Source organism: Artemia franciscana, chromosome 9, assembly GCF_032884065.1.
Source record: "Artemia franciscana chromosome 9, ASM3288406v1, whole genome shotgun sequence".
NCBI lineage: Eukaryota > Metazoa > Arthropoda > Branchiopoda > Anostraca > Artemiidae > Artemia > Artemia franciscana.
The window spans coordinates 27,920,998-27,935,624 of NC_088871.1; the positions used below are offsets into that span (position 1 = coordinate 27,920,998).

At 33.8% G+C, this 14,627-nt stretch overlaps 1 protein-coding gene across 1 annotated transcript in view; it reads left to right on the forward strand.

Annotated features, from left to right (window-relative positions):
• Positions 1–14,627, forward strand: part of LOC136031222 (uncharacterized) — a 49,624-nt gene that overhangs the window by 28,862 nt on the left and 6,135 nt on the right. Inside the window, exons 3-4 of the mRNA XM_065710620.1 lie at positions 6,194–6,372; positions 8,079–8,247. Of these exons, the coding sequence (XP_065566692.1) occupies positions 6,194–6,372; positions 8,079–8,247 (348 nt within the window). The remainder of the gene's footprint in view (positions 1–6,193; positions 6,373–8,078; positions 8,248–14,627) is intronic.

The window sequence follows — 14,627 nt, forward strand, 5'->3', positions numbered from 1 at the left end:
TTTTTTAGTTTTTTTAGTTTTTTAGCTTTTTTATTTTTTTATTAGTTTTTAGTTTTTTTTGTAGTTTTTGCCTTTTTTTAGTTTTTTTAGTCTTTTAGCTTTTTTATTAGTTTTTAGTTTTTTTTGTAGTTTTTGCCTTTTTTTAGTTTGACAACTTATTTTTATATATATAGATAGTTTTTTTTTTTTTTACTTATGTCCTGGTCGTCATTTATACTCCCTGTGTCCCGGTGCTTTGTTGATTGCTAATCGAACATTCCTTTTGTTCTGGTCGCTTTCTCTTTGAGTGTCGTCATTTATTAGTTTTTTCCTTTTTTTCTTTTTAGTTTTTTATTGGTTTTTACCTTTATTTTAGCTTATTTTTCAGTTTTTTCCTTTTTTTTAGTTTTTTTTTATTTTTTTTTTTTTAGTTTTTTACCTTTTTTTAGTTTTTTTAGTTTTTTTAGTTTTTTAGCTTTTTTACTTTTTTTATTAGTTTTTAGTTTTTTTTTGTAGTTTTTGCCTTTTTTTAGTTTTTTCAGTTTTTTTTTAGTTTTTTATTGGTTTTTACCTTTATAGTTTTTTTAGTTTTTTAGCTTTTTTATTTTTTTTATTAGTTTTTAGTTTTTTTTGTAGTTTTTGCCTTTTTTTAGTTTTTTCAGTTTTGACGTCACCTGATCCAGTTTTTTCAGGTGACGTCACCTGACACATCCATCCACACATCCATCCACACATCCACAGACAGACAACTTATTTTTATATATATAGATATATATATACTAGCTGTTGGGGTGGCGCTTCGCGCCACTCCAACACCTAGTTGGTGGGGGCGCTTCGCGCCCCCCCCCAAGCCCCCCCGCGCGCGTAAGTCGTTACGCGCCATAATAGTTACGCGCCATTGTAGTTGTGTCCCTATGTCCCACCTGTGAATATAGATAGATATATATATATATATATATATATATATATATATATATATATATATATATATATATATATATGGTTTTAACTACGTAAAACTTGCGAATATACAACATTCTTTGCTGTCCCATTGTCTTTGCATATAAATAGATTGTCAGGTTTACCGACTCTTGAACATGCAACATATAATGGTCCATGGGAAAACAATCTGTATTCAGATCTATACCTCATGATTCTAATGATCGCCCTTGAGCTTTGTTGATGGTGATTGCTAATCGACCATTCCCTGTCCCGGTGTCCCGGTCGTCATTTACATCCCCCTGTTTCCCCCGGTGTCCCCGTTGTAGTTGTGTCCCTGTGTCCCGGTCGTCATTTATATTCCCTGTGTCCCGGTCGTCATTTGTATCCCGGTGTCCCGGTCTGTATATACATTCGTTTTTTAGTTTTGTTTTTCTCCTTTATTTTTTTCCTTTTTTTTTCTTTTTTAGCTTATTTAGATTTTTAGATTTTTTAGTTTTTTTATTAGTTTTTAGTTTTTTTTTCTTTTTAGTTTTTTTGTCCCGGTCGTCATTTATATCCCCCTGTTTCCCCCGGTGTCCCCGTTGTAGTTGTGTCCCTGTGTCCCGGTCGTCATTTATATTCCCTGTGTCCCGGTCGTCATTTGTATCCCGGTGTACCGGTCTGTATATACATTCGTTTTTTAGTTTTGTTTTTCTCCTTTTTTTTTCTTTTTTAGTTTATTTAGATTTTTAGATTTTTTAGTTTTTTTATTAGTTTTTAGTTTTTTTTTTCTTTTTAGTTTTTTTGTAGTTTTTACCTTCTTTTTAGTTTTGTTAATTTTTTTTTTTACTTATGTCCTGGTCGTCATTTATACTCCCTGTGTCCCGGTGCTTTGTTGATTGCTAATCGAACATTCCTTTTGTCCTGGTCGCTTTCTCTTTGAGTGTCGTCATTTATTTTTTTCTTTTTTAGTTCTTTTAGTTTTTACCTTTTTTAGTTTTTTTTAGTTTTTTAGATGAAAATTTTTTTTAGTTTTTTCCTTTTTTTCTTTTTAGTTTTTTATTGGTTTGTACCTTTATGTTAGCTTATTTTTCAGTTTTTTCCTTTTTTTTTAGTTTTTTTTATTTTTATTTTTTAGTTTTTTTAGTTTTTTTAGTTTTTTTAGTTTTTTAGCTTTTTTACTTTTTTTATTAGTTTTTAGTTTTTTTGTAGTTTTTGCCTTTTTTTAGTTTTTTCAGTTTTTTTTTTAGTTTTTTATTGGTTTTTACCTTTATTTTAGCTTATTTTTCAGTTTTTTCCTTTTTTTTAGTTTTTTTAGTTTTTTACCTTTTTTTAGTTTTTTTAGTTTTTTTTAGTTTTTTAGCTTTTTTATTTTTTTTATTAGTTTTTAGTTTTTTTTGTAGTTTTTGCCTTTTTTTTAGTTTTTTTAGTTTTTTAGCTTTTTTATTAGTTTTTAGTTTTTTTTGTAGTTTTTGCCTTTTTTTAGTTTTTTTAGTTTTTTAGCTTTTTTATTTTTTTTATTAGTTTTTAGTTTTTTTTGTAGTTTTTGCCTTTTTTTAGTTTTTTCAGTTTTGACGTCACCTGATCCAGTTTTTTCAGGTGACGTCACCTGATCCACGATCCACAGATCCACAGACAACTTATTTTTATATATATAGATAGTTTTTTTTTTACTTATGTCCTGGTCGTCATTTATACTCCCTGTGTCCCGGTGCTTTGTTGATTGCTAATCGAACATTCCTTTTGTCCTGGTCGCTTTCTCTTTGAGTTTCGTCATTTATTTTTTTCTTTTTTAGTTCTTTTAGTTTTTACCTTTTTTAGTTTTTTTTAGTTTTTTAGATGAAAATTTTTTTTAGTTTTTTCCTTTTTTTCTTTTTAATTTTTTATTGGTTTTTACCTTTGTTTTAGCTTATTTTTCAGTTTTTTCCTTTTTTTTAGTTTTTTTTTATTTTTTATTTTTTTTAGTTTTTTACCTTTTTTTAGTTTTTTTAGTTTTTTTAGTTTTTTAGCTTTTTTACTTTTTTTATTAGTTTTTAGTTTTTTTTTGTAGTTTTTGCCTTTTTTTAGTTTTTTCAGTTTTTTTTTTTAGTTTTTTATTGGTTTTTACCTTTATTTTAGCTTATTTTTCAGTTTTTTCCTTTTTTTTTAGTTTTTTTTAGTTTTTAGTTTTTTTAGTTTTTTACCTTTTTTTAGTTTTTTTAGTTTTTTTAGTTTTTTAGCTTTTTTATTTTTTTTATTAGTTTTTAGTTTTTTTTGTAGTTTTTGTCTTTTTTTAGTTTTTTTAGTTTTTTAGCTTTTTTATTAGTTTTTAGTTTTTTTTGTAGTTTTTGCCTTTTTTTAGTTTTTTTAGTTATTTAGCTTTTTTATTTTTTTTATTAGTTTTTAGTTTTTTTTGTAGTTTTTGCCTTTTTTTAGTTTTTTCAGTTTTGACGTCACCTGATCCAGTTTTTTCAGGTGACGTCACCTGATCCATCCATCCACAGACAGACAGACAACTTATTTTTATATATATAGATAGATATATATGTTTTTAACTACGTAAAACTTGCGAATATACAACATTCTTTGCTGTCCCATTGTCTGTGCATATAAATAGATTGTCAGGTTTACCGACTCTTGAACATGCAACATATAATGGTCCATGGGATAACAATCCGTATTCAGATCTATACCTCATGATTCTAATGATTGCCCTTGAGCTTTGTTGATGGTGATTGCTAATCGACCATTCCCTGTCCCGGTGTCCCGGTCGCCATTTTTTTTTTATTAGTTTTTAGTTTTTTTTTTGTAGTTTTTGCCTTTTTTTAGTTTTTCAGTTTTTTTTTTAGTTTTTAGTTTTTTACCTTTTTTAGCCTAACCAGGATTTGAACCTGGGACCTTCATTCTCCGTTCTGACACCCTCTCTCACCGAGTGACTACTCCATCATGTTCAATTTGGTGTTTTAAATGGTATATTATTAACCAAATTAATGTGTTTTACAATATACTAAGCATCGTCATAGCAAAAATGACGACAACTAATTTCATGACGTCAGCCGACACAGAAACATGACGTCACCTGATCCACAGATCCACAGACAGACAACTTATTTTTATATATAGAAGATAGATGTAGAGATCAGTCTCTAGTAGTGTCTAGGGTCAATCTAAAGCCGAAGGGTAGGGTAAATACATTCCAAAAAGCTATGACGCTGGTAGACTCCAGGATGAGAATATAAGAGGATTTTCACAGGAACACTTGAATACTAAACTGAAGAGTCTAAGATTTAACAGTGTACAAGATGGGCGGAATAATTATAGGAAAATAGTTTGTAAAGTTGCTAATGGTGTCTTAGGGAAGAACCTTGGAAATACAGACAGGAATATTAGTGGAAATGCTTATGTTTAATAGAGAGGGGAGTGGCTTCTGCAAGGATTATTTGAGTGATAGATCATTTGAAAATAAGAGGAATGTAAAGAAAGTGGAGAAAAAACTAAAATGTGAATTAAGGAGGTGCGGGAGGCCATTGATAGAATTGCTGAAGATCTGGAAGGTGAAGCCAGACGATATAATAGTAAAATACTGCACTGGCATGTTAATAAATTGAGAGGGAGTGGTCAATTTGGACTTCTACCAGTTCAATATAGGAACGGGCCACAATTAGTAATAAGGAAAAAGTTAAAGAAAGATGAGTAAAAAATTTCGAGAATGTGCTAGATCATTACAAAGTTACAGGAAAAGATATAGAAACGAATAAAAAAGTTTGTGACACTTAGGGTGTGAAGGAAGAATTAGTGAAAGTACTAAAAGGATTAAAACATAATAATGCCCCGACTGATGATAATGTGGTATATGAGTTTTTTTTTTAATGTGGTGGTTATGAATTTAGAGGTAAATTACTGACGATTATGGATACGGTTTTTGAAAAAGAGGAAGTACTTAGCGATTTAGGAAAACTCTAATTAAACCCCTCTATAAGAAATAGGAGAGAGGCAAAGAGACTTTTTACTTCAAAAACGACTTTCACAGCGCGTGCTGCCGAATTAGCGCTTTACAAGAGGTATTACAATCAGAAAAAACTTGTCAAATAAAAAAAAAGGAGTAAATTACTCAGTATGATGATACTTTCTAGACCTAGAGATGTTGTATATAAAGTTCTAAGAGAAGAACAGTGTGGTTTTAGGAAGGACAGAGGATGTGTCGACCAAATTCAACTCCTTGAAGTAATCATTGAGAAGTTTCTGAGTCATCAACTCCCTTTACACGTCAGTTTTGTGGATTATAAGCAAGCATTTGGCTCAGCTGATAAAATAGCTTTAATGAAGGTCCTTTCCTTGCGTTGTATACCAGACAAAACGTTAAAGTGGTTAGTACTCTGTACAAGAATAAAATTGCTACAGTTAAAGTCGGAAATAAGGTTTGCAGCTGCTTTTTTATTATATTAGGGGTAAGCAGTGTTGTGTCTTGTTCAAATTTCTTCGTGTCATCTTGATGGACTTTGTTTTAAGAACCACAGCAAAGGAAGTGGGAAAGCACGAAATCAGTTGGGGAAGTAAGACTCTCCTAGACATAGACTATGCTCATGATTTAAGGATCCTAGATGAAAATGTCAGCAAAATGAATGAAGTTTTAGAAGTATTGAGAGTTGAGGATGCGAGAAAAGGTCTGAAAGTTAATGTTAAGAAGACTAAGTCGCTAAGACTAGGAATAAGTGAAGGTGAATAGATGATGTTGGGTAAAGAGAGGATCGATCATGTCGAAAGCCTCGCTTACCTTGGTAGTATTATTAGTAAAGACGGTAGGTCCAGTGAAGATGTTAAAAGTAGAACAGCAAATGCCCAGTGTGTTTTTTCACATTCAAACAGTTTCGATAAATAGGAAGAAAAGCCTGTGAACAAAGATTCGAACATTGGAAGCTATATTGATACCAGTGGTCAAGTATGATTCTGAAGCGTGGGTACTCCAAATGATTGGGGAGGATTTGCTTCATATTTTCCAGAGAAACTGCCTACGGTTGTTTTGGGTACCCGAATGACCGACTGTGTCTCAAAAAGTAAGCCGTGCGAATAATGTGGTTCAATCCCGTATTCTAAGACCATAAAGACAGAAAATTTGAGGTGGCTAGGATTTGTTCTGTAGATGATAGATGGCAGATTGCCAAAGATAGTTATTGCTGGTTAATTATCAAGGGCTAAACTTTTCAGAGTGATTGAAAATACAAAAAGGTACTTTTTCAGGCCAACACTTTAACCAGTAAGCAGCTTGAGTTCTTACTTCTCAAATATTATACATATCATTTTACTTTCTGTTTAGGCAATAAGAAACCAAAAATGCCTTGTCCTATCACACCCCATCGTTTGGTTAGTAAGAGGAAGATAACAGCAGAAGCTGATGGTCTGACAACGTTTAATATGAATAACAATCCGTCTACGAAAAAGCCAAAATTGCTACCTGTTAAGAATACAATTGCCATGCCTTCAGAGGATTGGAGAGTGAGTATTTTGTTTTTAGTTTTTAAATTCAAAGCCAAAGTGCAAAAATCTAACTATGCCGAATATATAATTAAGCATATAAACTTTATTCTTCATTTTGTACGGACAGTTTCATATTTTGCTTGTTTGGAAACAAGCTTCCAGTCCAACGAGCAAAATTTTGCTCGTTTTGATTTACAAGCTCCTGGAGATGCAGGACTTCATTGGAAATATTATTTCAATTGTCTATAAGAGGCATTTTCAAAGCCAAGAAATTGCTTTAAAGGCCCCGAGCAGTCGGTAGCTTCTATGTTGCTATAGCCTGGGTATTTCTATTAGGGCTCTTCTAGACTCAGGTCTTTGTCCTTCCTACACTTTGGAAGCTGTTGACGATATCTCTTCAATCAGCTTACTAGCTAATTGTTATCTGCCTTGTCTTCAGAAGTAGGAATTAAAAGACTCTTGGTATTGATGTTTTCAACTACGAGGGTTTTTGTTGCCTCTATCCTTGCAGTGAGATGTGCTCATGCTCTTACGCCTATCCCCGCATCCCCAGCAAGTGTTTGCGATTTGTTGCGTAATGTTCTACATTTTTATATAAGTTGTATTTTTTTCAAATCCCCCCATCCCACACCCAAACACAATCCTGTAAGGACATGTGATAAGCAGAAAAATTGCAATTGTCTAGTTTTGTACCTGGAAAGAAATTGGCTGGGAAGTTTAATGCTATTGTAACTAGTTGAAGCTGTTGATTTTTCTTGTTTGAATAATATGTGGTCTCAGAAATGCATACAAATCTGATCTTTAGGGGAGCTATGGGACTTTTTTCTACTTAATGAATAGGAGTGGAGTCAAAACTGCGAAACAGTGCATTTTGTGCTACAAATTTTCAGGAAAGTGTTCCTTCAGGCCAACCTCGAGAGGACACACCTCTGTGAGTGGAGGTATTTGTGGTCTAATGCTTGAAAAAAAAATGCTTTATATCTCAATGTAATGTTCAAGTTTTTCCATGGTGGGAGAAGGAATTCTTGGTCCCCCTCACCTCCCCCTCGATTTTTAAGCTTTAAATAGTATGATAAATCAAAGAGGGGGAAAAGTTTAAATGTAGTTCTTCTTTTACTCTGAATGTCGTGCATTTAAAAAGACGTCGTTAATGCTTTTTCCTTTCATATAATTTCCCTTTCTCCAGATTTATTTTCTCTTTCCAGCTTCCTGATTTAGTTACCTTGGGACTATTTTCATGTTGTTGTTGTTTTTTTTTTTTTTTTTTTTTACTAAATGATTTTGATTTTACCTTCCAACTTTAAACGGTGAGTTTTACTCGAGAATATTGAAACTTATGCCGTCCAGTGATTGTACAAGCATGCAAAACGTCGTATGGGGGAGATTTGTCAAAACAGCGTGATTCATAGGATGACATTTAGAAAACGTGAAATTTATGACATTTTGGGTCACGGGACTTTAGCCTCCTCCTTTTTTGTACATGGTTGTAATAATTCCAAGCATTAGGCGAAAGATAACTTGGTTCACTGTAAATCCGCTTGAAATTTTAATATTCAAGGTTCATTTCATAATTCAAAATTTTTGAAGTAGAAAAAAAATGCGAAATCAATAACAACATGACAAACCCTAGAAAAATTGCTCGTATTTTAAATGAAATTGAATCTGAAAAAAGCTTATATTGTCACATTAGCAACCTTTTTTAATTCCTTAATTCTTTATTTTAGACCAACCCATTTTCTATCCCGCTGGGTGAAAAGGTTAACATTGAAAGACGAAGAAGTTGTAACTTTAAGCCGGTAAGGCCTACAGGAGTGCTCCTTTTGACAGCCAAAAAAAGTGAAAAGAAAAGTATTCCACGCCCAAGAAGACTGGACACATTTAAGGAACCTGGAAGTAAGTAATGACTTTTAAGTGTTTGTAGTTGTCGAAGTATATTTTCCTTTTGGCTGTTAATTTTTGTTTTTCTTGTTTCTACTCTTGACTTTTCCAAATCTCCCTCTTTTTGCTTTTGACGGATTTTAGTGATGATGATGAAAACAGTCTAAAGTCGACACAATATCCATAGAAAGGACGAAGGAAGGCCAGGTAGTCATTTAACATCCGAAGTTAAGTTCATATTTCATAAATAGTGTTTGGTAATGCCCAACTTTGTTATTTCGAGACTTATGCGTCCGAAAATTCAAATATCCAACAGTATTTCGAGAATCGTGATGCTAATCATTAAAAATCATAGGTTAATATTTTATATAGGCTAAATCAAAGCCTACGAAGTGCATACTTAATAAAACTATTTGATTTTCCTCATATTTGGCTTCTCAGTTTTTTTTAGAATGGTGAAATGAAATCTGAGGACAAGGCCGTAATATAGAAGTTCAACATCAAAACACGGTCAATAGCCGTATGAAATGTGTGTGATGACCAAATCAGGATCTTGCCAGAATCGATGATTTGCATAATTTGGGATTACAAGGCTCCTTTCCGTCAACTTGTACACAAGGACAAGTTAAGCCTTCTTGAAATCAAGATCATTCGGGGTTATTTTCCTCAAAGGCTATGAATTAATTAATGCTGATCGTTTAACGTTAATTAACGGTTAAATGTAATCAGTGACACAGTACTAGAGAAAAAATATTCAAGATTAACTGATAAACTAAATAAATGCACAAAATAGAAAAAAACAGAAAGGATAAAAAAGAATATGATGAGAAATGAAATCAAAACATAAAAATACTTAGTAAAAAGATGTTTAAACCACTCTATTAATGTCTACATCCGAAAAAAGAATTTTGTCATACAAAAAAAAAGATGTTTTAATCTATTTTTGAACAGAAGTAGGTGTCCTACCAGCCTAAGGCTCACTGTTAATACGTTCCACACGCTAGAACACAAGTGGTCATTTAGGAACCAGACATACACTCTACAAGTCGTTGCAGTTCCTTGTATAATCCTTGTAAAAGTTAATTATGTGAACGATAAAATCGCAAAGTGCTTTAGAACTAATTTATTAAGCCATCAGAGAAAAATGCTGCCTGATAATCAGGGACTACTACTACTACTGCTAATAAGTCACTGCGGCAGCAAGCCGCCTGAGGCGTCCTCTTCCAACCTAATCTATTCAAGGCTTACCTCTTTAGACCCTCCCAGGAAGTTTTCATTTCCTTTAAATCTTTATTTATGTAGATAACTTCGAAGTTATCTACATCACGCTGATGATGAACACTGTATATGTGTTCGGAATATCCAGTTAAAAATTTTTATATTTGTTCAATGTCAATTAAAAGGTTTCATCCCTATTTTGAACTGTTTTACTTTCTTTATTTATGACATCCTCCCAACCCAGAGTAGGACGACCGTCTTTCCGTGTAGCCCCAGACGGTTTGCCAAAAAGGACAATCTTTGGCAATCTGTCATCCTTCATCCGCAGAACGTGGCCTAGCCATCTCAACCTTTCTTTCATTATAGCCGTAGAAAGCGGGACTGAACCACATTTTTTGTACAGCATACTGTTTGAAATATGGTCAGTCAGCCGGTCACCCAGAACAATCCGTAGGCAATTTCTCTGGAAAACATCTAGTAAATTTTCATCTGCTTATTGGAGCTCCCATGCTTCAGAGCCATATTTGACCTCTGTCATCACTTTAGCTTCCAATATTCTAATTTTAGTTTGCAGACTTATCTTTCTATTCTCTTTCTATTCTTCCAAACTTTTTTTAACTGTGAAAAACACCCTGAGCCTTAGCTATTCTACTTTTAGCATCTTCACTGCTTCCACCGTCTTTACTAATAATACTACCAAGGTAAGTGAAGCTCCCAACCTGATCAATCTTTTCGTTAACCCAACGTCACCTTTTCATCTACAATTAGCAAATTAAAAGAGTTGTAACATTGGTATGTATCGTTTACATCTTTTATAGACTTACAAATTACTATAGACGCTACTGCTCCGGACTAGGAAACCATAAGATACATAAATGGATGTACATATAATCTCTAGAAAGGAAAGGCGTAATCTCTAGAAAGGAAAGTGGATACACCTCATATAAAATGCGCATAACTTGAATTCCTTAGTTACTCGCAGGGTTAAATGGAACCACAACGTCGATAGACATTGAGGAAGAATGAGAAAAGACAAAACCACTGAGCACAGCTACGATTACTTCAGCGCCAACAATATTACTGGAAACAAATATGTGATCTAGATTAGACTGATTCTGAAGTGTGAATGTACTTTAAAATCAGCTGACTTGGGTAGAAGAGCACTTTGGAAAAAGACTACGAGGTAGAGCCATAGGTAGGCAACTACTTTTCGTCATGTCACAATTTAAGTCCCCCAGAAAAAAAAAAAACATTGAAGGTGTGAATTTGTAATTTTACACACACATTTACACAATTCTTTGTATGTCAGAGCAAATTTTCTTCCAGAAAATTTTTTCTTGTACTCTGTTGGCAGGTATACATTCACATTGACAGTATCACCCACTTTACCTGCAAGGAAATGGTCAGATCTTGCCAACAGTTTAGAATTAATATTTAAAATTACGATTTTTACAAGTCTACTTCATAATAAGGTTTCCTTATTTTGAAACTTTTTGCTCATACTTTGAATAGAGAGAAAATATTCCTGCATAAGTATGATTTCTTCTTTAAGACAAAGTTGCTCTGTCCTGGTGATTCTGGTTATGAGACTATCGTTAAAGCTGTATGACACGAACCGTTTTCTAATGTAGGATTCAACCATCCCGATTAGATTGGCTTGTCGATTTTACAGTCTTGTTTAAAGGGCAGCAAGCATGGTTGAACATGTCTTTGGTGCTTTGACAGTTAAGAAAACGGATCAGGCTCTGACACAGAATTTCTTTAGTTGCACTTTTAGCGCAACGGCCACGTTTCTTTGCATTTTTGCGCTGAGTCGTTTTCAGGTCGATGTTGTGACAACTGAAGCAAACTTTTTGCGATTTAAATAAATTCTTGGATTCTGATGTCTTCAAGTCAGTTTTGATCGGTATTTTTTGGACAATATGAGGGTACTCTTCTTTGAAAATATAGCTTGAAAGCGTGTTCAGCTTTCTCACAACCGGTTACTAGACTCTGCAATCATCCCCATTAATGAATCGGGAACCAAGCTATTTCGGTATGCAAGGGAGTCTTTTTTTGCCAGTTTTGAAGTTTTGGTACAAATTGTTAGTGCTATTTTCTCCGCAGTAGCCTTCTGTGCAATAGCTAACCACTACCATTTTTCCCCTGGTCTGAAATGTCAGAAGCATTAAAGATTTCACCATTTACAGACTCTTTAAGCTCTTTCCTTTCCGATGGGGTTTACAGCGCTGGAGGGTTAGTGACAACTGTGGATGTTTTTGTGTGAGCGTTCAGCCAGGTAGTGAAACTTAGTGTAAGTCAGCTCTTTACTGCAAGTCACCTTTATTCAAAACTTTCCATGAAGCCCTCGAAACGACGACACATATCATTTATTTTAGTTGTTACGTAGTTACATGTCTCTTCTCGGCATGCTGAAACCTCAGTTCAAAAACAATGAGTTTAGGTAGTCAATGCTTTTCGTTTCCCGATTTGATAAAAAAATTACAATGTGTAAGCCATTTTCTTCATCCTTGACTTATTTACTGAAGAGGCCTAATGTGACAGATTTCAGCAGGATCAGTTCTTTCGTACTTAGTAAGTTATCTCTAGAGAGATTGCTGATTGATAATCAGTTGATGTTTTATTCCGGCTAGCATTGCTCTCGAAATAGAATGCGACACCGCATTCCTGTTCTTGCTTAGGTTCTATTGCTCCCCAGAAAAAGCTTATTTTTGGCATACTCGGTAAATGACCCGGTTTATTGACTGTATTTCTCACTTGTGAAAAAGGAAAACTAGAACAGTTCATAAGAGTAGCAGAGAATTAGAGGGATTCCCGGCCTATAGAGAACCCTAAACTGCATTGGGAGAAACCAAGAAAGAGAGAGAAAGAGAGAAGTATCGAATACAATAAAGTTAGTGAAGGCAAAAATTTCTAATATAGCGCAACGGGTTTTGTTAAGTTGTCGCATTTTTTTTTTAATATAACCACATTCCAGTTTTTCAAACAATTCTCTACGTTGGACGACATTTTGACGACGTTCTCGTGTTCAAATTTTTCGCCTCCTTAATAGGAGTTTTCAGCGCAGTTGAGACTTAGGCGAGTTCAGGGGATTTGTCTGTCATGTTTCAATTCTAAAAAAACGGTAGTCCGCCTGAGACTCTAAGCAGGCAAGCCTATTAGGCTTAGGTCACTTGATCGCTCGTAAGTCCAAGCAAATTCAGTCCCCCCTTTTGCATGTAATTTTAGTTGACATTGTTCGTCATGAGTCAAACAAAAAATCTTGATCATCCCTTAGTCCTTAGTTCTGGGATGTGACGACAAGCGATCTTAGTTCTGCTATAGGATGGATGGATGGATAATAGACTATCTATCATCAAGTAAAAATGGCATTATTTTTATACAATCCTGGAAAAGGCTTATGCCAGCTTTGCCTCTCACAGATAGTCTGAATGAGGTTAGGTTAAGCTGGCATAAACCTTTTTCAGGATTGTATAAAAATGGTGTCATAGAGCTATAGAATTACAGCCATAGAACTAAGAGATGATCGAGATTTTTGTTTTGATTCATGACGAACAATGACGACTGGACTTTTATGCAAAAGGGGGGACTTGTGCTTACTGAGTCTCATAAATCAGTAAAATAGATTTTATTTATTTTTTCAAGAAAGGTAACTCGTTGAATGTTTAGACGACGTTCTTTTGATGTGAGGATAAAATTGAGACGACCAGCGATGATCAACTATCTTGTGCTTTCAAAATCTGATTTGAGTTTTCTCGACAATTTGCAATGTTATGCAACATTCTGACAACGTTATAGTGACGCATTTTTTTACCTCCACTTCCAGGATTATTCAGCGTAGTCGTACCAATTTTCATGCTTTCTTCAAACACTGAAGGATTCTTGATTTTTGAAGCTTTGCCACCCCACTAAAAGAAAACATATTAAACCCGGCTGAAATCTGAAACATGTCAAGATTTACAATTTGTTTGATTAGAAGGCCTGACACTTCAGTCACTTTTAATCTAGTTGACCGAATATAATCAATGAATCTCACGAAATTCAACAAAGACAATTCAATTGAGTCATCGTAACGTATTATATACAACTGATTCAACAAAACATAGACGGCTCAGCTCATTCAAACGAGCAGAATAAACTCAATATTGTCTGCTCAACACAATAAGTTCAGTTAGTCGAATTCTCAACCTGTTCGACTCTTTATAGACAATTCACTCTTGAGGAACTAACAGCGCCAATAAGTCAAAAAGTTTGGCCCATTGTCACGCATTTGAACTCCTGTTCAATGGTTTAACATTAGTAAAAAAATAAAGAGGATAGGAGCCCCGTTTTATTCCCTCCCCCCCAGTTTGAACCCTGAAGTGTTTTATCCCGTCTCAGGACCCAAGTGACGACTCAAAATTACAGGCGGCTGTGATGATGGTGGTAATAAAGGAGGCTCTAGACACAACGGTAGGGAGAAATAAAGAGTTGGGAAGACAGTATTAGCATATCGTTTGGTGAGAAGCTGGTCACTGTATTACAATTATTCCGATAAGTTGTTTGGTATTAGCACTTTTCTTTCGGTACTTGTACTAAGATTACGATTACTGGAATTAGAGATACATTACTATTATAAATAATACATATTAAAGCTATGTTAATTAAAAAAGAAACGTTAAATGTGTATGTAAAAAGTTATTCTGTTTCAAAGAAAACTAGCCTAAATAGCCAATTTAGAATTCGCACGAGCAGAATTGCAATGAACAAAGATTTGAAACCCAAAACAAACCGAAAAATTCAAATGAACAGAAATGATCCTAATTAAGAATTAAGCAGTCATCTTCTTCGAACTCTCCTTAATGTTTAAGTTTTTGTTTTTTTAGCCTCACTGAAAGCAATAGGCATGTTGAATAGGGTACTTATATTTATCATAAAACTTTAAAAAAGATAAGAATATTCATCAAGATACTAGAAGAAAAACTTTTTTCCTATGAATATACTCATGGAAATATCTCATTGTTTCAATATTGTAGAATGACGTATATTTTCATCAGTCTTCCTTTTACACCATTCCATTCAAAACATATAAAAAATTGATATCCGATTAAAACTTGATAAATATCAGTTTGTAATTGGTAGACTGCTACATTTTGAACAAAATATATTTTGAATGCTGTTATTTGTTTTTACGAAAA